Source organism: Bubalus bubalis, chromosome 6, assembly GCF_019923935.1.
Source record: "Bubalus bubalis isolate 160015118507 breed Murrah chromosome 6, NDDB_SH_1, whole genome shotgun sequence".
In the NCBI taxonomy this organism is placed as follows: Eukaryota; Metazoa; Chordata; class Mammalia; order Artiodactyla; family Bovidae; genus Bubalus; species Bubalus bubalis.
Window position 1 is genome coordinate 119,895,605 of NC_059162.1, and position 25,075 is coordinate 119,920,679.

The 25,075-nt window shown below is 50.0% G+C and overlaps 2 protein-coding genes across 4 annotated transcripts in view; one reads left to right on the forward strand and one right to left on the reverse strand.

The window, feature by feature from the left end:
- Positions 1 to 4,845, reverse strand: part of LOC102402039 (high density lipoprotein binding protein) — a 58,694-nt gene extending 53,849 nt beyond the window's left edge. The window contains exon 1 of one of the 2 annotated variants that reach the window (XM_006077124.4): positions 4,703 to 4,845. The gene's annotated coding sequence lies outside the window, so the exon portion shown is untranslated. The remainder of the gene's footprint in view (positions 1 to 4,702) is intronic. The other variant, XM_006077125.4, reaches the window with a different exon arrangement.
- A 126-nt stretch (positions 4,846 to 4,971) lies between these two features.
- The window catches only part of SEPTIN2 (septin 2), a 28,095-nt gene continuing 7,991 nt past the window's right edge, over positions 4,972 to 25,075 (forward strand). The window contains exons 1-7 of one of the 2 annotated variants that reach the window (XM_025289319.3): positions 4,972 to 5,084; positions 11,889 to 11,918; positions 13,190 to 13,310; positions 21,238 to 21,324; positions 22,488 to 22,611; positions 23,522 to 23,656; positions 23,799 to 23,916. In XM_025289319.3, the coding sequence (XP_025145104.2) occupies positions 11,910 to 11,918; positions 13,190 to 13,310; positions 21,238 to 21,324; positions 22,488 to 22,611; positions 23,522 to 23,656; positions 23,799 to 23,916 (594 nt within the window). In that variant the 5' untranslated portion in view covers positions 4,972 to 5,084; positions 11,889 to 11,909. The remainder of the gene's footprint in view (positions 5,085 to 11,888; positions 11,919 to 13,189; positions 13,311 to 21,237; positions 21,325 to 22,487; positions 22,612 to 23,521; positions 23,657 to 23,798; positions 23,917 to 25,075) is intronic. The other variant, XM_006077123.4, reaches the window with a different exon arrangement.

Consider the following 25,075-nt stretch of genomic DNA (forward strand, 5'->3'; position numbering starts at 1 on the left):
GAAAGACAGGGGTTCCAGGAAACCCAAAGCAGTGAGGCCTGCAGTGAGGTTCCAGCAGGTAGGAGGCCTGGGCCAACAGAGCCTGATGAGATCACAGACGGAGTCTCTTGAAGGAGATTTAGACAACTGGTGAACTGGGGATTGAATTTTAGCAGCAAATACCTAGAAAACTAAGAAAACAACCAAAACTACTCATATGAACTTTAGGGAAAACAAAAACTCCAGAAGTCCCATCACACCATCTGGCACAGCTGCTAACAGCATACCAGTAGTCACCAATGCTAATAGCCAACAAGCAAACTAAAGGCACACCTCCTGTGGGCATTTGTGCAGCAAAGGCAGAGGGGTGAGTGAGAACAAGAAATGCTGCATCTCCTGTCAAGTGAAGAGACGATGTGTGGGACGGGGAGGGAAGAGGAGCGAGCGAGCAAGTCAGGCACGGATGTGAGAGATGGCATCAAAGACAGATGTCCTGGAATATGAGGCAGTTGAAATGAGGTAGATGAATCTAGAGCCTGTTATACACAGTAACATCAAGTCAGAAAGAGAAAAACATATATTTTATATTTACACACACATATATAGAATCTAGGAAAACGGTTCTAATGAGCCTATTTGCAGGGCAGGAACAGACACACAGAGGTAGAGAATAGGCTTGTGGGCACTGGGGGTGGGGAGGAGTAGGCAGGGCAGAGAGAAGCGCTGAGATATACACTATATGTTAGACAGCTAGTTTGCCAACATTAATTTGCCAACAGAGGTCCGTATAGTCAAAGTTATGGTTTTTCCATTAGTCATGTATGGATGTGAGAGTTGGACCATAAAGAAAGCTGATGAATTGATGCTTTGGAACTGTGGTGTTGGAGAAGACTCTTGAGAGTCCACTGGACTGCAAGGAGATCAAACAAGTCAATCCTAAAGAAAAGAAACCTGAATATTCACGGAAAGGACTGATGCTAAAGCTGAAGTTCCAATACTTTGGCCACCTGATGTGAAGAGCCGACTCATTAGATAAGACCCTGATGCCAGGAAGGACTGTAGGTAGGAGGAGAAGGGGACGACAGAGGATGAGATGGTTGGATGGCATCACCAATTCCATGGACATGAGTTTGAGGAAGCTCCGGGAGATGGTGAAGGACAGGGAAGCCGGGCGTGCTGCAGTCCATGAGGTTCACTAAGAGTTGGACGTGACCGAGCGACTGAACAACAAAAATAGCTCGTGGGAAGTTGCTGTGTGACACAGGGAGCTCAACCCTGTGCTATGTGACAACCTGGAGGGGTGCATGAGGGCAGGGGAGGGAGGCTCAAGAGGCAGGGGTTACAGGTATACTCCCTTATGACTGACTCACGCTGCTGCTATTGTACGGCAGAAACCAACAACACTGTAAAGCAATTATCCTCCAAATAAAAATCAATTAAAAAAATGAAAAGACAGGTGTTCTGAAGGGAGGACACGTGATCAGAGGAACGAAAATGATCGTTTTTCTTTCTTTCAAGTCTTTCCAGGTTTATTTGATCCTTTAAAAGGTGCATGAAGATATAATCCTGGTTTGAAGTAAAATTAATTTTTAACTTTAAACACCATGAGTGCCAATAAACAGCATTAAGGGAGAGCATGAAAGGCCAATGCACTACTGTCGAACCAAGAGCAGGCATCAACAGGACGACTAACACAACAGTATGCCCAGACGAGTCTGGCTCGTCCAGTGCTATCAAGGACTGTTAACTCGCCTGGTACACGGCAGCTGACAAGAAGTATCATCCCTAAAATATCTGATATTAAAACACAAAAGGGTAAAAAGAAATCGAAACAACTTATATAATCAAGTTTTTAAATGGCATATACATAAAAAAGTTTAGTTCTTTTCTTGGTCTTCAAATGTTCGATGTTGTGGCACTTTTATAGTTCAAGAGAAAAGATACATTAAGGTTCTTTCTATACTTAATCAAAAAGTTTTACAACATGCACCTTGGACTTTTTGCTACCAAAAGTCAGCAACTGGACTTGAGCTGTGTGCTCTGCTTCTTCCAGGAGCCAGGGTTATTTCTTCATAGGAAAAGGAAGAACCTGTCTCTGATCATTAGCCCTGTGAGATGAATGTGTGCAGAATGGGCCACACCAAATATATAAGGACTATAAAGGGTTCTCCGTCATTAACAGTGAATCTATGTGATCCACTTGTGACTGAACATCACCAGGTCATCTTGGTGGACACTAATCAGTTGAAATCCTGTCCAAGTCAGAGTGTTCACCAACCCTGTGACACCAAGTCAGAGTGTTAAAACCAGCAGTATACCAAATTCTCAACCTCTTGAGGGTATGCCACCTCGAATACCAGTTGCTTGTCCCCTTTGCACAAGCTAATCCCTTCTAGCAAGTCCACCTGGAAAACTCCTATTCATCTTCTAAACCCCAGTTTCAGGACAAGGTTCTTTGTGAAGATTTTCCAACAGGCAATCCCTGCCCCCTTTTCCTACTCCACAAAAGTGAAAGTACTTGCTGCTCCCTTGTGTCCAACTCTTTATGACCCTATATGGACTGCACTGTCTATGGAATTCTCCAGGCAAGAATACTGGAGTGGGTTGCCATGCCCTCCTCCAGGGGATCTTCCTGACCCAGGGATAGAACCCGGCTCTCCTGCATCGCAGGCAGATTCTTTACTGTCTGAGCCAGCAGGGAAGCCCCTTTCCTATTCCGTACCTTGTACATACTTGCGTTGCTGCACTTAAAACACTGTAACCTACTCCTTTACAAGGCCATCTCCCCTATTAGACCACAAACTGCCTGAGGAAAAGGAAAAAACAAAAGGTCTATGTCGTCCTTACCTACGCATCCTCAGAAACCTTAAGAGTATGGCACAGTGCCATTTCCAGTAAGTTTTCTTAAAATATTTTCTACCCTTGAAGTAGTCATGAAGTGAAAGTCAGACCACCAGAAACCCCAAACAACAAAACCCAAGGAGAAACAAAATACTTGATGATTCAAGAAGAAATTCTCCCGTCAGGACACTGAGAGGTCAGCCTGGTCCCTTGGAGGGCACGCTGTTACAAGGATCCAGCGGGGTCTCAAGTGCCCAGCAATGAGGGCCAGCGACATCTTAGGAGCGCTTTCCTTCACTCAGGTGACCTCAGCCTGATGAGAGAGGAGATAAGCCCCGAAAGGGGGAAGGAAATGGCAACCCACTCCAGTGTTCTTGCCTGGAGAATCCCAGGGATGGCGGAGCCTGGTGGGCTGCCGTCTATGGGGTCGCACAGAGTCGGACACGACTGAAGTGACTTAGCAGCAGCAGCAAGCCCCGAAAGCGCGTGACACAGAGTGGAACTAACAGCAGTTACAGGCAAGTTTCCTCTTCAGTGTTTCCAATGGCTTTCAAATGTCCTTCAAGACTTGAGGGGGTACGCTCAGTTTTCTCCAAACCTAAAACTCTCCTGATAAGAGGGTGGCTGATGTCTCAGATCCAGAGAACTGGGAGTTCAAACAACGGAAGCCATTCTGAACCAAATACCTTCTCAACTACTTAAGGACTCGAATATAAACCGTACTTATTGAGCTTAGCGTGGGGGTGCTTCGTGCTCAGAAGCATCAACCACCACCCTGAGCACTAGACTTCGTCCAACGTCTCATTAGCCCAGGTTGCTCCCAGAAACCCACATGGAGCTTGTTCTGCAGAAGAGCACTACCAGCTGCCTCAGACAAAATCCTAACTGTGACGCACCCCGTCGTAACAGGGCCTCAGAAACCACCTGCAGAGGAAGCGCCCGTCCCGTCGTGTCCTGCTGCGGACACCGCCGCGGGTGCAGGCGATCCTGAGGGCAGCCGAGGACACGAATCGAGGACCTCAAGGGTAAACCACCCTGTTCCTGAGGATTCCGCTAGGACTCATCTACATTCCTTCGGACGGTGCTTAGTAAGATACAGAGGCCGGCCTTCCACCGTCTTTACGTGGCGCCAGGACGCCACGCAGGGGCTGCCCTTCCCGTCCCCTGGGTGGACCGGGAGGGGACGCCCGGCCCTGAGCTCTTCACTTTCCAAAGGCGCCTCGTCAGGACGCCCTTCGGGCACAAGCACCTTCCGGCTCCCCGCACCGCGCGGTCGCCTAGTGGAAACTCCAGAGTCGTGTTTACTGACAGTCGAGGCATTCGCGCCCAGCTTCCCGGCCAGGTGCCGGGCCTACAGGTCGCGGGAGCCGGGGCAAACCGGCCAGACACGGCCGGCCCCCGCCGGCACGTGGCCCTCCCGCCCCGAGCCGCGGAGCCGCAGTGGGCTTGGAGGAGCCCCCAGGCCTCACCTAGCGCAAGACGGGGGCCCCAGCCCTGGGCTCAGGGAGGCCACGTCCCCGGGGACGGGCGCCCAACTCTATGGTCCGCGTAGGAGCCGCAGGCCCACGTGACCCGCGGCAGCCAATGGAGACGAAGGCCCGACCACCGAGACGACGGCGGCCCGGGGATAGAGCAGCCCCGCCGGGCCGCTCGCCGTCCCTCCCTGGCCCAGCTCCGGCATTCCTTGCTCGGTGCTGCCGCCATCTTCCTGGAGGAGAGACTCAGATGCGAAATGTCCCCCCTCCCCGTGGTCGTTCCGAACTCTTACTGCCACCTGCCCTCCCCCCGTCCGCCTCTCTCCTCCTCCCTGGTCATTAAGCTCCATCTAAAGAAACTCTCTTCCCCTCATTCTAGTTATCCACAAGGCAAAGTGTTACATTACCTGTTCCTCTCTTATCAGTGTAAGGAAATCAAGCTCATAAGGTAGGAACTGTGGCGAAACAGGGACGAGCCGCCATCTTGGTAAAGGAGAAGAGGCTACGCTTGACCTCCCCCCCACCCCCCCAGCCTCTATATGGCCAACCGCCGTGGGAGGGGCACGGCGCCTGCGCAGAGGCGGAAACGGCGGGGCGCCGAGGCTGCGCCTGCGCACTTGGGAGCTGGCGGGGAGGGGCGGGGAGGAAAGCGTTGGCAAGGAGGCGGGGCGGCGTGATGACTCAATCCGCCCGCGCGCGCGGCGGGGCGGGGCGGGGCGCGAGCGCGCGGCTGGCGCTGGGCGGGTCGGCAGGGCGGTCGGTTGGTCTCAGTTCTTCGGCAAGTCGGCGGTGAGTATGTCCCCGTGGGGCCCGGCTGCCTTGGAGGCGCGAGCTGGGGGCCGACGGCACTGGGCCGGCGCCCGCTCCGGACCGTGATCGCTCCGGGAGACACGCGGGCCGAGGAGGGGCGGCCGGCCTGGGCTCCTGGGCCCTCTCGACCCCCCGGCCTCCGCCCACCTTCCCGGGCCTCCCTGTATCTCCCCCCGCTTCCTGGATTCCCCCCCCCCCCCCCCCCGGGCCTCCCCACGCTCCCCGGATCTCCCTGGGCCTCCCCCCGCTCCCCGGATCTCCCCAGGCCTTCCCCACTCTCGGGTCTTCCCCCCTCCCCGGCCCTCTCCCGCTCCCCGGGCCTCCCCGCTCACCTCTCCCCTAGCCGGTGCGAGTCCCCGGCCCTTCCCGCCCCCGGGGCCCTGGCGCGGGCGGAGGCGGCGGGGTGTGTCCGCGGGGAAGCCGAGTGGCCCTGGCTAACCTCGGGGGAATTGTGCGGGGCGTGGTCAGCAGTGGGGCCGGGGCGCCGGGCGCTCGCAGGCGGACGTGGTCCGGAAGGGACGGTGCGGGTCGGGCCGACGTGGGCGCTTCCCCCTCCTGCCCGCCCCGGCCGAGAGGAAGCGCGCGGGGCCCCGGCCGCCCCTCCTCTCGGCGGTGGACAGGACTCGGGGTGGGGAGGAGGCTCGTGCAGCGCTGACCCCGGGGGCGGGCGGGAGCGCCGGGGCGGAGGGGGGGTGTCCGTTCTCCTGCAGGCCCTAGGTGGGGCCGACCTGTGTCTCCGTAAGGCCCAAGGACCCCCGGTTGGCTTTCTGCCCAGTTTTCGTCTCCCCCACCTTGTCTGGGTCCCCCAGACGTGGACACGGGCCCCTCCACGCTGAGTTGTTAGTTCCAGTTGCGGTGGTCCTTGTCTGCCCTGGTCCAGAGCTTGCCTCGAGTCTGGGGCCGCTTGTCTCCAGCGTTCGCTGCCTGGTTACTGGCTTTGTTGCCCCGGACTCGGCCCGGATTAGACTTTCCCCGAAGGAGGTGTTGGCCCGATGTCAGCCTCTGCTGCTCCGTGTGGTCGCCGTCTTGCGAGGGGGCAGGGGCGCGGACCTGCCCAGCATTACTCGTTGCTTGGCATGGTGACCCACATGTAGCCGACTTTCGGAGCTCTTTCGAACTACTCAGATCCTCACGATACCTCCAGACCAAGCCAGGGCCCAAAGTAGCCCCTCTCCCCCCCCCCCCCCCCCCCGACCCGTCCTTAGGGGAGATGATGGCAATGGTGTGGGGTCGTGCAGGCCCTCTCCTCCTGTTTGTAGTCTGAGGTTCTGTTCTTTCCGGGTTTGGTAGCTCCCACTCAGGCTTTCTTTGCATCATGCAGCCTCCTAACTCTCCATGAACCTTGGCAGTGATCTTCTCCACATTAACTTTATCCTAATTTTTATTTTATTTTTTTCATTTTTCTGTCCAATTTGCATTCTTACAGTTCTTAAACTAGGAGAGTGACCTACGGAAATGGGATAGGACCCATAGGCACGAACCTCTCTGTGTGGTCTTTAATAAATGTGATTCAGGCCCTTTTTGTACCCAACTCGAAAACCAAAAACTGCTGGAAAAGAAAAAGTTGGGTGTTTGTTTTTTTTTTTTCCCCCAGAGAGAAAAGAATGTGAAAAGTCATTTGGAGGCAGAATTGGGATGAAGCCATTTTTATAGTCTTAGTTGTCTGGTTTTGTGCTGATAGTCACACTGTCACTAGAGAAAGGACATTTGATGGTGGGGGGCTGCCGTTGTGCTGTGAGGAGCATTTGTGGTGTCCTGTCAGACCCAAAGGCTGAACGCTAAGTGTTCCAGAGGCTCTGCGTGAGGGATCACAGACCCTGAGGTCCTACACTGCAGGATCGTTTGTACGTTAGGATACTGTATGGAGCTCCAAGGATGACATATCAGTGAAGGGAGGTTTGCGGCGGTCCAGTGACACACACAAATGCCACTAAGCAAAGCAAGTTTATGTTGCCAGGAATCGAGCTTTAGCCATCTGTTCTCTGTCTCTGTTTGCTTTAGAAGAGTTGACTTCTTCTGTGTTTTGGCATGCTATTGCTGTCTGGAAGAAGGAAGCCGTGGGTCCAGGAGAGAACTTTAAGCCATTTCTGTTATTTAGAATGAGTACAACCTGAGTGCATAAAGTTTTCCTTTAACCGAATTTCTGAGATTTGGGGATCTGATTGATCTTCTTCCAAGGTTTAAATTAATCACAGTGCTTGGCATTTTTTGTGTTTCTGGATTGAGACTTTCTGACTGATAAGCAGGTAGTTAAGTTCAACAGAATAATGTTGAATTTCTTTCATCTTAGAGTGATCAGTTAATAACTTAAACTGTTGGAAAATCATAGTGCATCCAAATTATATTTCAGGGGAAAAACATCCTTAGTATTGTATGAAAGAAATGCATTGTGATAAGAGAAACTTGGTAGGATTAAAAATTAGACAACTGTTTTTTAAGAATTCACGTCCTGTTCCAGATAGTGGTCGTCTCATTTTCCCCATGTGTGTCCATCAAGATGGGTCTTAGTGGGAGGTAGCCGGTAGGGGTGATGGTCCCCTTCTTGCCTGTGGGCAGCCCCAGTCCTGGGCTCGCGTGTGCTCCAGGTCCATTGTTATCAGGGTGCTCCCTTGAAGCTGGTCAGAGCACGGGCAGGGGCCCCGAGTTCAGTGAGGGCGGGCATGCAGAAGCTCCAGAGAGACTGGGCACAGTCCTCGGCCACTCCGGGCTGGCTTGAAGCAGACGTCTGTGACAGCTGGTCTTCCTATCTGCATTTATTCTTCAGGTGAACTTGAAAGTCATTGTATCCAGTCCTTAAAGGAAAATAACGTCATTAGGAAGTCCGTCTGGGGTTAGACCATGTTTACGTACTAATTTAGGAAAATAGAAATGAATGAATTTTGCGAGGCCTGTTTTCTCCCTAGTTGTCCCTACATTTCTTTTGTTTCTGCTCAATTATAAATGGCATTCCCCTCCCCCTACCATTTCCATTTCCTGGTATTCCTCGCTAGTACAGAATAGAACTTTTTAGAACTATCTAGTATTCATAATCAAGGGTGGGAACAGTGGCTGAGGGGATATTTGAGGGTGTTACGTGGGGTTTTGTTCTATTTTTGTAGATGTTTGGAATTTTTCATAAGAGTTTTAAGATAACTATGGTGGTAACGGCCATCCCTTCCTAATTAGTGGTTGTAATTTAAATAATTTAGCATCTATTGTTTAGAGAATAACATTTGCCATTGGTTTCTGAAAGGTGTTTAAGCAGCTTCCTCACTTAGTGTTTTTATTAGAGTCGGTTGCTGAGTCTTCAGCACGTATTCACATATGGTTTTCTCTAATCTGTTGTAACAGCTTGCACTGATAGCTGCTTTGGGTCCATTTCTGGGTTATAATTGCTAGCAAGTATTCCACGGAGGATTTGCATTCATATTCTTGAGTGAGAATGACCGGCAGCCAGCCCACTTGCTCACCGTTTCTTCATCTGGGTCTCTTACTGGAGTTGTGCTGTCTTCGTAAATAAATTGGAATGCTTCCTCCTCTTCCATGGTGGCTTGGGTCTAGGTCACTTAGGCGTTTATCTGTTCAGGTGTGGCTGAAATTGAGCGCTAGTTCTGTCCGGTCGTGGCCCCTTTTTCATTGGTAGAGTCTTTATTCTGCTGTTCAGTGATATTTGTCTCGTCAGGTTTTCAGTCCTTGGCTCGGTTTCGGTCATTTACAGTGTCCAAGAAATCACGCGTTTCTTTGGATTTTCAAGTTTGTGGCCATCTTCATACCTGTGGTCCCTGTGACTGTGATTATACCTTCTTTGCAGTAATTTTTTTTTCCTTAATGGAACTTGTGAGGAATTTGTTTCAGAGAACCAACTTTGGATTTGTTTACTGTTCTGTTGGGTTATTTTCCAGTTCTTTATTTTCATTGTTCTTCAATAATGAAAATACATAAAACCCAAATCTCATCTGAGCCGGTGAAAGCCTGTGCTGTGTCCCGTTCCTTTTGCGTTTATCTTCTTTCCATGGCTTTCTAGATGACTTAGGGCTTTGCTTTTGTTACCCTCTTTGACCCAAGGTTATCCAGGAATGTTCTGAATAACTAGGAGTCCCTTTTGTCCCTGTTTTAGCGGAGGGTGACCTGTGAACACTGACCAAAAGGGACAGTCCTCGCCCTGCTTGCACTGTGCTTCTGGAGTCTGTCCAAGTCTGGGAGAAGCTGCTAAGGCCTTCCACCTGAACTGCACTTCCATTCAGTTCGCATAGTATTGTTCCTAGTCTTTGTTCTATGTATTTATCTGATGTAAGTGTTCATGGGTACAGGTTTATGAATGTTTTATTTTTATAAACTGTTCCTGTTATAAATGCCACAATTGCCTTTAAATCCCACCCTGGTTAATACTAAGAGTATCTCTCCCTGTTCTTTGTGTTTGCACTAGCTTCGTATCTCTTTCTTTGTTTTCAACCTTTTTTTTTTTAAGCTACTTTTTTTGAAGCGGGTTTTTTCCATGTAATGTATCCTGGTTTTCTGGTGTCCCTCCCCACCACCCCACCTCAACCTGTCTCCTCTTTTAAGGAGAGAATTCACATTTAAACTGATGACTGATACTCTTGAATTTTTCTGTTTCTTTTCCGTATTTTTACTGGTTTGATCAAGTTGCTCTTTCATATTTTTCTCTTAATTTGGAAGTAAGTTTTTTTTAATGGCTGTCTTCCCTTTTCTTTCATTGTCAGATGCTTATCTCTTTATTATCTAAAGCAAGGTGTCCGCTGCTGCTTCTGCCAGGACCATCTGAATTCCATTTGACTGCTCCCTTCTCCCCCTTAAAGATTTCAGCTCTCCGGTCTTACTCCTGCCCCCAACTCTTAGGTTTTGCTGCAGAAGTTTCATATTTAAAATTCTGGACTATGAACAGTCTTCCCCTAGGATGCCCCTTTTATTCAAGAGATCTTAATTCACTCCTGTGTTACACAACTCCAGGTAGACCCTGGGCTTGCTCTTCTTGGGAAGCTTTTCTTCTGTTACTACTGTATTCTTTTCCTCCGTCGGTCCCTTTTAGTGTCAGAAGGAAGTCTTGCTGCTAACAAGTACATTTCCTTGCTGTTTCCTCTGAGGCTGTCCTCTACCCACAATCTCTCTCTCTCTCTCTCTCTCTCTCTCTCTCTCTCTCTTTCTCTCTCTCTCGTTTGCCTCGTGCACTAAGGTGTCTTATACCTGGTCTTCCGTGTCACGTTTCAAGTCTCTACTGTGACCTTTCAGCTACCACAGTTCGAGTTTGAAAATCATGGATTTTAGGTCCAGAAAGTGTTATTTGGAATACTGTAATTTGAAGCTCCAAAACTTTGGCCAGCAGATGAAGGAGCTGATTCAGTGGAAAAGACACTGATACTGGGGAAGACTGAAGAGACTGAGGGCAGGAGGAGAAGTGGGCAACAGGATAAGGTGGTGGGATGGCATCCCCGACTCGATGGACAGGAGTTGGAGCAGGCTCCGGGAGACAGAGGAGCCTGGCGTGCTGCAGTCCACACAGGGAGGCAGAGAGTCGGATATGATGTAGTGACTGAACGACAACTTGCGTCTTCATCACAGTGCTGCAGCTTTCTCGGTTCAGATCGTTCTCCTCCCTGTTAAGCTCATCCTGGAGGCCGGGAAAGAGGGCACACTTACGGGGGCCCCGTCTTCTTACCGCGGAGTCCTCACAGCCACGATCTGTTCCCAGGCTCTTCGACGATTCCTTTCTGGTTCTTGCTTCCAGGGAGCCCTTCATCTCTGGCTTCTCGGGTTGCCCAGCATTCCTGCTGTCTTGTAGCTTTCGTTAGTTGCGCTGCCTTGGCTGACGTGTTTTGGGCAGCCTGGATGGAGCTTTACCTGTCTCCTTGGTCAGTAGTGGCCCTTCCTGTGCTCAGGTCACCCAGCACTCCCCCCACTCTCGGTGATGATCTGCCCCGGGAAGAAGCACCTTCCAGCCCCCTCCTCCCCTCTGGTTGGCTTTTCAAGGCACCTGGAAGGGAGAAGCCAGGCTCTGCCCTTGTCTTCTATGACATCCTGCCAGGGAATTAGAGTTACAAATTCTAACTGCCTTAACCTCGCTTAAACATTTTTTCGGGGCTGGTTAGGACTATTTCCATTCAAAAAGGAAACTTTGTGCAGTATTCAGGAATGAATGTATCCATCTGGGGGATATGGAGAGTCAGGAAAGTGAAAGGAGTTTTCTAAGTGCTGAAAAGAATCAGATGTGAAGGCATTCACATCTCTGACTTTTTACCAAGGCTGGCCAGCACACTCCATGTCTCCCAGGGTTCAAACCCTCAGGCACCTTCGGTCCTTTCTCCTTCTATAAGCGTAGCTGCTGGCTCTGTGTGCCCCAGGGTCAGAGTCTTGTCTGCGGAGCTCAGGCACCCTCCCCAGCAGGCAGCAGACAGATAGGCTACTACAGGAATCTCTACCGTGTGCAAAGTTTTCAGGGAGAGAAAGGAAATTACACAATTCCAGAGGTTGTGGGAATTTGTCTTTTTTTCCTACTGCATATCTAGTGCCTAATGTATAAGCAGTACTAAAAAAGGTATTGTTGGGAATGTGGAATATATATATATTTATGTATACGTGCATGTAAGTGGTCACTTTCGTTAGCTTAATTTTTTATACCTAGTTTATATAATGAGAGGTGAAAATCTCATCATTTCTGGGGAAGTATTTGATGTTATAAGAAGCTGAGTGAAACAGAAGCTGTTGGCGCCTCACGTGTAATTGCATATCAGTTCATACTGTATTAAATATGTGTGTGTATGTATGAATGTACTTTTTTTTTTTTAACAGATTGGCGAAACTTCACTAAAGATGTCTAAGGTAAGAGATCGTACTTCATCATGTATCCACAGTATAAGGAGAAACTGCTTTGTTTTCAAACCTTTTATAGTCATTGTATAACTAATATTTGATTCATAGTTTAACTGTCATCCTAAAAGGTTTGAGGTTTCTTTCTTTAGATTTTCAATTTGTTTCTAACAGCATTAATGATGATCTGTTTAGCCTCCTGAGATTATACCTAGCAGACCATTAAAATAATCATTTTAAAATTGCAATAATTTATCATGATGAAATTGATTGGGTTCTCAAACTTGATAAATTGGCTTATGTCAGCTCTTACAAATTAGCCCAGAGCCCTGAAAGAAGTGGATTCTAAAAGACATGCTGAGAAAAGCAGAGTTTGTGGTTACAGTTGCAAGATTATTGTTTCTCTTTGCCTTTTATTTTTAAGTCTTTGGGTGTTTGTTACTGCGATACAGAAACATCACAGTAATTTTAATTTTTTATATAGGCATCAGTGTGGATCTTTGATAAGCGAAAAAGAAAATAAAAATTAGCCATAATTCCTTTATTCAGAATAACCACTTGTAACATTTGTGAATATTGTTTTTATACCTGTGTGCATGCACATGTGAATATGTTAATATGTCTCAAAGGAAATACCATTCTAAATCTTGCATTTTACTTTTAATAAGTCTCTCTTGCTGTGTCTTGATTTCGTGCCACGTTCAGTAAGCCAGAGCCTAGACTCCTCAGTGTTAGAGCCCTCACGGTGTGGCGTCCCCCTCGTGTTAGGCTGTCGAGGGGCTCTCCGTCTTCTTTCTCTCGGTCTGGGAGGTGGGATTCCCAGCATGGCGCCCCTCGGCGGCCTGCGTCACCCAGGGCTCCACTCTGAGGAGCTGGGCCACCGCAGGAGGCAGGGCTTCTCCTGAAGCTGCTCTTTAGCTGAGTTTGATGGATGGAACCACTATCAGTTGGGCCTTACTTTGCAAGTTTGACTGACTTTCCTTTCACTCTATAGACAGTTTCTCACGTCAAGATTGAAATTGTACTGAGATGAGTTAATGTATCTTCGGTGTGTTGATTAATTGCTTAACAGAAATGTTATTTTAGGTCGGCGTGTAGGCATGAAATGATATTGGATTAGTATTTTAAATGGTTTTAAGCTTTCTGATCGCAGTGACTTTTTGGAAGTATTGATTTATGTGTATACTTTTTTGATTTGTGAAAACTAATGATATCTGTGTTTGTCACAGGTTTAATAATATGTTAAAAGCAACTAATAAGGTGTTTAATTGTTCTTTTTTTAGCAACAACAAACTCAGTTTATAAATCCAGAAACTCCTGGATATGTTGGATTTGCAAATCTTCCCAATCAAGTTCACCGAAAATCAGTGAAAAAAGGTTTTGAATTCACACTGATGGTGGTTGGTAAGAGACTCACTTGTGCCCTCGGGTTGTTGAATCTGTGGGTGCCTCCCTTTCCCACCCTTGGATGTGACAGTGTGGGCTCCAGAGCCACGGGATTCCTCCGTGGGCAGAGGCACACACCTCGCGAATTTGGGGAGATTCCTGGAGCACAACGGGAAAGCTGGCCTGTCATTTCCTTGCTTGTGCGATAAGAGGGTGAGCTCGCCGTGACAGCCTCTGAGGTGCCCCCGCCCCATCCTTGCTGCCTGGTGCCCAAGGCGTTTCTGGTCCCTGCCCCACGGGGCAGGACTTCCCCGGGCAGCCAGTGGGTCGTTGCCAGATGAAGACACTAGAGAGACTGTGGCCTGTGCCTCGCTTTCTCTGAAGCAGTCCTCGGGGGGACAGTCAGTACCTTATGGAGAAGTCCACAGGCAAGGCACTGAGGCTCCCATCTCAGAAACGTCCTCGCCCCAGTTAGGCCTGCTGGTGACCGCCATTCCTGGCTGACATCACTGTGACCACAGAGAGACCCTCAAGCCATAAGGACCCACCTTAGATACGCCTGAACTTCCAACCCAGAGAGTCCGTGAGATGATGAATGTCTGTGGTTGGTGTAGGCTTCTGAATTTTACAGTAATTTGTTGTACGTTAAAGGTAACATATATTTAACTAGAAGTGTGTTTATTTAATACTCATAAAATTAACTCTTTAGTTTTTTGTAGATATGTTTTAAACAAGGGACAATCCTTACTGCACATATATTTTTAAATGAGTGCTTATAGTCCTTTGAAATCGAGCGCTTCCCTGAAATGTCTTCCTATTACGTCAGACGCATTTTTATCATGGTTATGGCATGTGTATCGGGTTAGTGTGTCCATAACAAAGTTAAGTTGATGAACAGTTAATTCTAGTGTGTCCATAACAAAGTTAAGTTGATGAACAGTTAATTCTCCTTACTGTATCACATTTTATTACAATCTCAATAGCTGCAGAATTCTCCCCAAATGCTAAGATGCCACTGGAAGAGCTTGATGGGGTGGTCACGCGTGAATGGGGCCAGCAGTTGTTTCCTGGGATAAACAGTTCACCAATCTGAGATGGAAAAAGAAGTGTGGGACCCTGGGCCCAGAGAAGTGACTAGTGCCACGTTTGAGGAGCGTAATTACCTGATGATGATGATTGTGCAGACTCGGGTCTCTAGCAGGAAGAGAGATGCAGTGCAGCCTGCGACATGGTTCCTTTGCTTCATACAAGCCATTACTTGTATTTCCAGCCCTGATGGAATAACTCAGGGGTTGACAGACTTTCTGCAAAGGGTCAGATAGTGAGTATTTAAGGCACTGTGAGCCTTACAGCTTTTGGTGAAGCTGTTTTGTTTTCGAGCTAGTGGGCTGGATTTGCCAGAGCACTGTAGTTTGCTGAACCCTGAAATGACTATACCAGACCAGTCCTCCTGGTGTGAATAACCAGATGGCTGGGCAAGATGTATGAAACAGCCCTTGTAAGACTTTGAACAGGAATGCAGGACTTGGATCCTTGAGAGAAGGAAAAAATTATATGAAGTGTAAAGTTACCCCAACTTGCTGCTGGCTACCTGCCCTTCCCAGGGGAGTGAACCTCTCAGAGCAAGTGGTCTCGGTGGAGGAAGACCACCGTTCAGGGGCTGAGGCCCAGGCAGAGTTCCGAGGCAAGACTGCCTCCCGCCGCGTGTCTGCGCGGGGCTCCCTCTCGCCTGAGGCTGCACGGTGGTCCGCGTGCGGGTAGAGGGTGGGGAGCTTCCAGGAAGTCCGGCAGAACAGAGCCGCCAGGAGGGAGCAGAGCAGAGCTGGAGGCTGCCTGGAGGCAGTGGAGTTCAGCCAACCGGGGCGAGAGCGCCTGCGACGCTGAGGAGAGCCTTGGCAGGGGCGAGGACGCCCGCGACAGTGAGGAGAGCCCTTGCAGGGGTGAGGGCGCCCGCGACAGTGAGGAGAGCCCTGGCAGGGGCGAGGGCACCCGCGACAGTGAGGAGAGTCCTTGCGTGGGAGCAGGAGTAAACTCATGTAAAGGCTGGTCTACACCCTCCCTATCAAAACTTCTAAATGAACCTTAAAAGGATCAAGTTTATTTATAAATGATCCAACTACTTGCTAGGACAAAGCCTATGACTTCAAAAGAAGGACATCGATGTCTAGACACCTGCAGTATGACTCACAGTGCTGAGCATCGGGCAAAAAGTTGTTGGATCTGCAGAGAAGGGAGAAGAAAGTAGCCCGGAACCAGGAGAGAGATCACGCAGTGGAAATAGATCCAGAAAAGAAGAAAATGGAACTTGTAAAGATTAAAATATATACAGCACCTGAGATGAAAAATTTTTTGATGGGCTTAACCGATTATTCACTGCAGAAGAAAGGGGGTAATGGAAAGCATCCAAAGAACCAAGCAGAATAAATACAAAAGTGCACCAGGACCCAGGATCAGAAGGTGAGAACCACTGATAGATGGGACAATCTCACAGGTAGCCAGAAAAAAGAAAACCAGCACATACAGAGGACCAGAGGTAAGAGAGGTCAGTGACGGTTCATCCGGAGTAATGTAAGCCCTGTAGAAGGACGGCTTAAAGTTCTTAAAAACAGCCAAGAATTCTGTGTTCATCAAAAATAACCCTTAAAAATGGAAGTGGGAAAGAGAAGATAAAGACATTTTCTTGTAAATTAGTGGAAAGAGTTGATGAGTATTAAACTACATCATAAGAAAGATAAAGTTTTCCGGTTGGCGGAGGAAGGGGAGCGCTGGGCATGACAGGTGGGGTTGGTAAGTAGAAGACTATGTGCTTTTTGTTTCTTTCAGAGATAATCAATAGTGTGAAATGTGCACGGGTCAGATGAGCAGGATCACACAGCGGGCAGGGAGTGGATAAACGCGTGCGCCTGTGAGCTTCCACGATGGGTGAGGTGACAGAAAGTGCTCAAAAGGGAGACGCTGAGTTAACCGTGCGTGCTGTGAACGTCGGAGCAGCCACTGGAAAAATGAAGATCTGGCTGGCAGCCAGTAGGTTTGTTAAAACAGAATGTAAACAAGTATTTAGTCCAAAAGAGAGTGGAGAAGGATGAACGCTAGATGAGACGAAGCAGGACGGCGTCCAGGGGTGTGAGCGCAGCCCCGGCGGCGTGTGCACCTGGATGCCGAGTGAGAGGCGGGGCCGCGGGCGGAGTCCCACGGCCCCGGGAAGGCCCTTCTGTGCAGAAAGGAGCGAGACATAAAGGAACGGGGCCTTACCACGCACGCCCCAATCGCAAGAAAGCTGAGGTGCCTGCCTTCCTTTTGGACAAAGCAGACTCTAAGTCTGCCCCCGAGTAATCCCAGACGTGAGGAACGTCATATCCTAACGAGTAAGGGGTCTGTTCAAAACGGCACCATCTTAAATAAGCCTGATGCAGGATCTGACGAGAGAGATACAAACAAGAGTTTCCAACACTCCTGACAGTAACTGAGGAAGCAAATAGAAAGTCGGTCGTGTAGAATGTTTAAATTGTACCATCAAACTGTGGCGCAGCTGCCAGGAATGCTGAACAGCTGCAGGGTAGACATTCTTTGAATGCACATGGAACGTTCAGCAGAGACGCTCTCGTGGTGAGTGTCAGGCCAGCGCTACCCTGTCACAGATGACCGGAGAAGTGGACTGACTCCCTCAGGAGCGCAGACCTGACGGCTCACCAAGGCGGCCGCAGGTCCTGCGGTGCGGAAGGCTGACAGCACTCAGCTCCAGTGCGATGCAGCACATGCGTGTTCCTCAGCAGTCGACTAAGGCGGCCGCAGGTCCTGCGGTGCGGAAGGCTCACAGCACTCAGCTCCAGTGCGATGCAGCGCATGCGTGTTCTTCAGCAGTCGTCACGCTGTGCAGCCATGCAGCTCGTGGGGAAGCGGGCCCACTCAGAGCCTTCCTCTACCGCACATTAGAACAATAGCGAAAACCACCTGCGTTTACACGTGAACTGGCTAAGACATCAAAAGTACCACACCAGACGAGCGCCTGAGCCCGAGGTGGGAAAGTGGGCCTCGGCCGGGTGCAGCTCGAGTGTTGCTGTGAGGAGTGGTGCTGCCTGAGGCCCGGGAAGCGGCTGGCCGTGGCCTGTGGTGGGCGGCTGGGCTGGGGGCCATGGGAGTGCTCGTCGGGCTGGTTCTGCTGGCTGGACTTGGTTTCTCATCACCTGTAAGAAATTGTGAGGTTTGTATTATGTGGAAATTGTTCCCTAATATATCCGTTGTGTTGGAACAGATTGTCAGTTTCAAAGCAAATGTCATATAGCAAGACTGACTGTACTTCCTAAACAAAGGGGGTTTTATTGTGGGAATGCATGGTTTAACATGGGAAAGCAGTCACTGGTTCTGAAGGGGAAATACCTGTAGTTAGCAGCACTCTTACTGATAAAAAACTGAGAGAAGGAAGTAAACTCTCCTTAATTACAAATGACGTATTTGTGTATATTAAAATCATAAGAAAACTACATAGCTATTAGATCAAAATAGTTCAGCAAGGTTGCAGGTTCCCAGTGAGTGTACAAAAATCAGCTTTATTTCTGTATGTTACCAACAAGTAGTTTAAAAACAAACTTGAAAATATAATATCAAAGATAATTACATTAAAAAATATTTTTAAAAGACAGTACCATTTACAGTAACATAAGAGGTACATGGTGCTGCTGCTAAGTCGCTTCAGTTGTGTCCAACCTGTGCGACCCCATAGACGGCAGCCCACCAGGCTCCCCCGTCCCTGGGACTCTCCAGGCAAGGACACTGGCGTGGGGTGCCACTTCCTTCTCCAGCACGCTGCTCAGGGAGGATCTAACAGCCTGTGAAGACCTACACTGGCAGTGTGGAAGCGCTGCTGCGAGGAACCGGCGAGGCCGAGGAGCTGTGGACCCTCAGCCCTGCCCTGCTGCGCTGGGCTCTGCGGGTGTCCACCCTCCCCAGATGGATCCGTAGTCAGTACAGTCCCAGCCAAATTTGCAGCAACTTTTGACAACAGGAATTAGCCATTTGACTCTGAAATGCAATTGTAAATGAGAGGGCCCGGAGCATGACAGAGACCGTCCGGTTTCCAGCAGCATCCGCACAGTGTGCGGGGCAGGCGCAGGTGCTCAGCTCCCGGTGGACACAGCGCCGAGGTCACTTGGCGTGGGGACAGGTTAGTCTTTTTCACAAATAGTGCTGCAACAGCTGCATGATTGGGAGGTAATGAACTCCAACCTCTCCTTCATACTGAACATCACCTGTTCACTCAAAACGAGTTGTTGACCTAGTTGGAAAGCTGTGAAAAGTCTAGAAGAAAACAAGTCTAAAAACAAAGTCTAAAGAAAACAGCTTTAAAAAGGTTTATGACTTTGGAGTAGCAGATTGCTTAGGACATGAGGAACACAGATCACAAAAGGAGATGATACATTGTGCTTCATTCAAAATTTGCTTTCCTCAAAGGGCACGGATAAGAAAGTGGGCCATAGACCGAGAAAGCGCTGGTAGCATATGTGACACAGGACTCGTATCTGGAATATAAAAGACTTCCGCAGGCTCAGTAAGAAGGAAGACAAGTGGCCCAGTTGCAAAGAGTCAAAAGATGTGAGCAGAAGCTTCACGGGGAATAAGCAGATGGCCAGCAAACACACGAGGGTGTCGTCTTCTCAGGTCCTCAGGAAGGTGCCCCTAAAACCACAACCGGCTGGTACCGCGCGCCCACCAGACGGCTGCTGTGCTGGGTGGGCGGCAGAGCAGCTGGAGCCGCCTCGCTGCGGGTGCCGTGCTCAAGCGTGGGCTTTCCTCACAGCCGCGTGCTCCCAGGTGTGTGCCCGAGAGGACTGATGGCACATTGCAGACTGGGTGAATGCTTGTGTCCGCTTCTCTGGACACACGCAGGCGTCTGTCCAGCACCACGTGGGTTGTATCCGCCCGTGGAACATTGCTCGACAGTGCAGAGAAATGGGCTGCGAGTAGAGGTGGTGGCAACAAGCAGCCTCCGGAGCCGAGTGTGTGCTGTGCGCAAGCCGGACAGCGCAGTGCGTCCTGTGCTTTGCGTTCACGTGTGTAGGTGGCAGTGGATTCACGCTGGCCCACGCCTCATGTGTGTGTTTGGTCTGCCCATCGCCAGGTACCTGTTAGGGAAGCTCTCAGCGGAGGTGGAGATGCTAGTGAACGCAGAGCAGAGCAGGGCTGGGTGTGCTCAGAAATCAGCCCCGGGCGGCCTTGTCTGCTGAGCTAATGAGCAGGTTGTGCATGTCACCCAAAAGCGATTCCAAGTGAAACAGTAACTTACACCCTAAAAGCTGAGACTCATGACTTAGAATCGGCCGTCTCCGCTCAGACGCCTTTGCTGCGTTCTCTTCTGGCCTGCGTTCCCTTTCAGCTGGATCACTCAGAGCCGTCGCCACTCAGTTGGTAACAGGGTGGCTTTGTTTGTCCATCACCTCCCCTGCTGGACTGCAGAGCCACATGGGGCCAGGAACTCGCCCTTGTTTCCCCACCTGCGCCTGTGCAGGCGCTTGGAGAGGGCTTGGCGCATACTGGCCAAGGCCTCTGCACCTGTAGTGGACGGGCGCCGCTGGACACTTATTATTAAAAGGGTAGCTTACCGCGAGAGCATGTGTTAGTCATATTCTCACTCTCATATTGGGAAAGGTTCAATATGTGATTCTGGTTTTGCCCCTTTAATGCTACTTCCCATCTATGAAAACTGCAGTCTAGTTAAAGTACAGTCCGAATTACGTGTCTGCCAATTTCAGATTCAGTTTTTTGTTCTTGATATTCCCAGAGGTAATTTTCAAGTCAGATGTGTGCTCCTTCCCTGACTGTGCAGGACATAACAGAAAGGGGGTGGAGCTGAGGTGCCCAGGGGCAGTCAGACCAGCACATGCGCAAGCAGGCCTTAGATGACGACCTCCAGCAAAGTGATGGCGTCTGTCTGTTCTTCCTTGGAACATACATTTCAGTGTTTTGGTACTCTGCATCTTCTTTGAAGTTTCAAATATTCAGAATACGTAGTTAGTGGTTGAAGAGGAATTTTTTTAATGTTTTTTTTATTAAATTTATTTATTTTAATTGGAGGCTACTTTATAGTATTGAAGAGCAGTTTCTAACTCACTAACTGCTTGAGGGAACATGTGCTGCCTGCCATGGGGTGTGCCCAGTGGGGGGGTGTGGGGCTGTGAGGGAAACGTGAAGGGGGAGGGGGCCTGCTCCCGCCTTGCTGGCCGGCCGGTCACGACCAGTCACGTGACGGGAGTCTTGGGTGTCCCTGCATCCCCGCCCCGCCCCCACAGCTCGGGAAGCTGGGTGCCTTTGACAATGTTGTGTCTGTTCAGCTTTCTGAAATGTGGTAAGTCTAAAGGTTAGCAGAGCCCATACCTAAAAATCTATGGTGCATTCTGTTTATCAAAAAATAAGGAGCCACCTCAAGTCCATTCCACACATTTGGCAAGAGGTCAGATGGAGTTGGGTTTCCCTCGTAGCTCAGTCAGTAAAGAATCTGCCTGCAATGCAGGAGACTCTGGTTAGATTCCTGCATCGGGAAGATCCTCTGGAAATGGAAATGGCAACCCACTCCAGTATTCTTGTCTGGAAAATCCTACGGACAGAGGAGCCTGGAAGACTACAGTCTGTGAGGGTTACAGGGCTCGGACACAACTTAGCGACTAAACCACCACATATCGAATTATGGTCTTATGATTTCTCCAGATTTCTCTGGATTCCAGCTGAGGCCTTGCTCTGGACAGCAGCCCGAGCATGCAGGCTAGTGACCTCAGAGCCCCTGTTCCCATCAGTGGGACCAGGGGGTTGTGCCAAATCCATTGTGGTCACATGGGATGCAGAGAAGGATGCTTGTGAGGTGCTTAGTCCAGGGCCAGGCCTCTCGTCAGCACTCAGCAGGCTTGACTGTGTTGTGCAGGTAACGCCATGACATCACACTCCTTTTCATTTCAAGGTGAATCGGGGCTCGGAAAATCGACGCTCATCAACAGCCTCTTCCTGACCGACCTCTACCCAGAAAGAGTCATCCCTGGAGCCGCAGGTACGAAGTTCCCGCGCTGCGGTGACAGCTCAGTGTGGCCGGGACTGCAGCGCGCAGTCAGGATCTTGTGCCTTAGCCAAGCTGTTTGTTTTGTGTGACTCTGGACACAGGACACAGCTGTCGTGCAGGGAAAGGGGTGCACACCTGGCGTGCTTGGATGGCCCGTGGCCCGTCTTCCCCATGCTTGATTTCCTTGGCTACAGGGTGTAATAGTTCCTGCCTATATTATATGTTTGATGAGGATCAAGTGAAAATGTTTGCTCATGAAAAAAACCTGCATACGGAGAAAGTTACTGTGGGCATAGGTATCATCTGACCCCTTTCCCTTGGGTGTGTGTGTCCAGCACTGACCACTGGGCTTCATGAGGCCGCTGAGTGGGCTGTGATCCATCAGCCTGGGCCCTCAGTCAATCAGTTCAGTCGCTCAGTCGTGTCCAACTCTTTGTGACCCCATGAATCGCAGCACGCCAGGCCTCCCTATCCATCACCAACTCGAGGAGTTCACTCAGACTCATGTCCATCAAGTCGGTGATGCCATCCAGCCATCTCATCCTCTGTCATCCCCTTCTCCTCCTGCCCCCAATCCCTCCCAGCATCAGAGTCTTTTCCAATGAGTCAACTCTTGGCAGGAGGTGGCCAAAGTACTGGAGTTTCAGCTTTAGCATCATTCCTTCCAAAGAATACCCAGGGCTGATGTCCTTCAGAATGGACTGGTTGGATCTCCTTGCAGTCCAAGGGACTCTCAAGAGTCTTCTCCAACACCACAGTTCAAAAGCATCAGTTCTTTGGCGCTCAGCCTTCTTCACAGTCCAACTCTCACATCCATACATGACCACAGGAAAAACCATGGCCTTGATTAGACAAACCTTTGTTGGCAAAGTAATGTCTAGGCCCCCACAATAGGGCTGCAGTCCCTGGATAGTCTTTAAATGATTCATTCATTGTTCTTCCTGTCCCAGGAAGAGAAGTTGCAATTTTCAATATTGACATTTTTTTACCTGGCAACAGCCCTTTAATCTCAGCTACAATGTTTCTCTTGCTGACCCTGGGATCATTTTTACACAATTTTCATGTTACTTCTGAGAACTGTCCTTAAAGAGAAATAGCTCCTTCTGAGTCACTTGTTTAATAGGAAGAAAGTAACAAGGTTGCTTCTGTTTTAGAGAAAATTGAAAGAACTGTCCAGATTGAGGCTTCCACTGTTGAGATTGAAGAGCGCGGGGTGAAGCTGCGTCTGACGGTGGTGGACACCCCGGGCTATGGGGACGCCATCAACTGCAGGGACTGGTACGTCCCCAGGGCCCTCAGTGACGAGGCTGTGCCCCTGCCAAGTGTGTCTCTGTGTGTTTCAGTCCGTCATGGTCACTCATGATTGCTGGGTCTGGGGTAGCTGTGTGTGACAGAATGATAAGACAATTTAAATCATTCTCACTATAGCGTTTTTAATGAGGAATTTCACAAGGAATGAGTATTTTAAGAGCACTCTAGTGAGATCTGATATCACAAAGCCAACGAAACAGCAAATGCTAACATAAATAAAGCACCTTGATTTGGACCGTGGCTAGTGAACAAGATACCACAGTAGTCTTCCTCCTTTGCGTATTCAAGAAGATGAGGTCTCTGAAGAGACTTGCTCCAGACCGAGTGTCTGTCGTTGGCTGCTTATTGGCGACTTTGCACAGTGAGGAAGTGAGGAGGTGGACTGTGAGTGCAGTCTGGGCCGTGCCCCCTGGAGAGAGCACCACTTCACTGTACAGCCTTTCTGGGTTCTAAACCCACAAACCCAAGGCAGCAGCTTTCCAGCACTCACAGGGAGAGGGTGGAGGGGCAGAGGGCTTCCCTTGTCTTTCTCCTTCTCCTGGGCTCCCTCTTGCAGCCACCTCGGCAGCTCACCTGTGGGAGTCCTGCTCCGCTCCCCGCCCCCGCTCCTGTCTCTCTCCTGTCAGTCAGCTCAGGCTCTTTGTAACCTATTGCATCCGGGCTTTCGACCTTCAATACTTAGAGGAAATGATTCTCGGCACAGTTTCCAAAAGCCACCATGTTGCCAAACCTAGGAGTCGGTTTTCCGTTTCCATCCTGCAGTTGGGTTATTAAATCCCATCTGCTAGAGGGGCGGGGGCTAGAGAAACCTGTTTGTCTTTGTAGTCAGGGGTGCTGCCTCTTGTATCCCGTGATGGTTGGTATTTGTGTCTCTCAGCTTTAAAACCATCATCTGCTACATCGACGAGCAGTTTGAGCGGTACCTGCACGACGAGAGCGGCCTGAACAGGCGGCACATCATCGACAACAGGGTGCACTGCTGCTTCTACTTCATCTCCCCCTTCGGGCACGGGTGAGCGCCTGCGCCCCGGGCTGGTACGCGGGCGAGGGCGGCCGCTGCACCTGCGGCCTTACAGTCCCCCACATCTGCATGCTTCGCTGTGAGAACTGAAATGATTCTGAGCAAAAATTCTTCCCTTAAACACGATGTTTAGACTGAAGCCACTGGATGTTGCGTTCATGAAGGCGATCCACAACAAGGTGAATATCGTGCCTGTCATCGCGAAAGCCGACACGCTCACCCTGAAGGAGCGGGAGCGCCTGAAGAAAAGGGTGCGTGCTGGGCTCCCGGGGGGCGGGCCTGGGAGGGGAGGGGAGGGGCCTCCGAGCAGGCCTCCCTCGTGCTGGAGCTGCCAGCATCAGCGCGTGTCTGTGTCTCACCGTCGTGTAAGCTTAGGAGGAAGTCGATGTGTACCGTACTTTGAAAGAGCCTGTGTTTTCCTCAAACCAGTTGGTAACTGTCTGCCTCTCTGGAGCCTGGGTGTGGGCCTCCCCCCACCCCGGGCCAGCTCTGGACCTTTGCCGTGTTTAGGGTAGCCGTCTTCTGAGGCGTAGGGGACGGCGTCCCGTCTCAGGCTGCCTTCGCCCGGTCGCTGGTCCGAGTCTCTTCCAGGCACTTGAACCCCGTTGCTGCGTTTTTCCGGGTTTTAGAGCCTTGCTGCTCGGCTGCGTTTTTACCGACTCATGGATACTGCTGTATTTTTAGACGCTGATTACCATGGTGTAAAAGATTTCACCTGCTGTGACCTTTGTGGTTTTGTGTTTCTCCTGATGTCTTCTGTCAGCCTTCTCCTTTATTGTCGTAAATGTTGCCAGTTTTTTAGAAAACATGCAGGCCCTTGGAAGAGCACCTGAGAACTTGGGCACTTTTCTCCCTGACAGGAAACAGTTGAGCAGCTCATACTTACGGGGACTTCACCTTAATAGAGGGTACATTTCAGACATGCAGTGGAGAGAGCTGTCAGGGTTAGAATGCTCTATATCAATCTCTGATTACGTGTACAGAGTTCATAGTTCTTGATCTCAGAGTCTGAAATGAAATGAAATTTTGGGCCTTTCCTCTTATCTGGCTTCTCTCCTGTGCCTGTCCACACGCTCCTTTCCTCATCTAAGAACGTCTGTCCCCAGACCTCTGTCCGCCCCTCCCTCCATCTCAGAATGATCCCTTGGTTCTTGTCGTCACCCAGACTGAGCACGCACGATTAGAGTTGATCTGTCACTTTCTTACTCCTCTCTTCCAATTCTGGGTGGCCTAGTTACTAACTTTGCTCTGTCCTTGTCCCCAGTGTAAGCCTTGTCTTGTGGGGCAGGGGACAGAGCAGCTTCCTGCTTCCTGCTCCCTGCTCAGCTTCTCCATCTCAGCAGGGAGGGAGTGAGCAGTCCTGAGTAGACCAAGGTCAGCTTGCCAGGGCCAGGATGCAGGGAGGGCCTT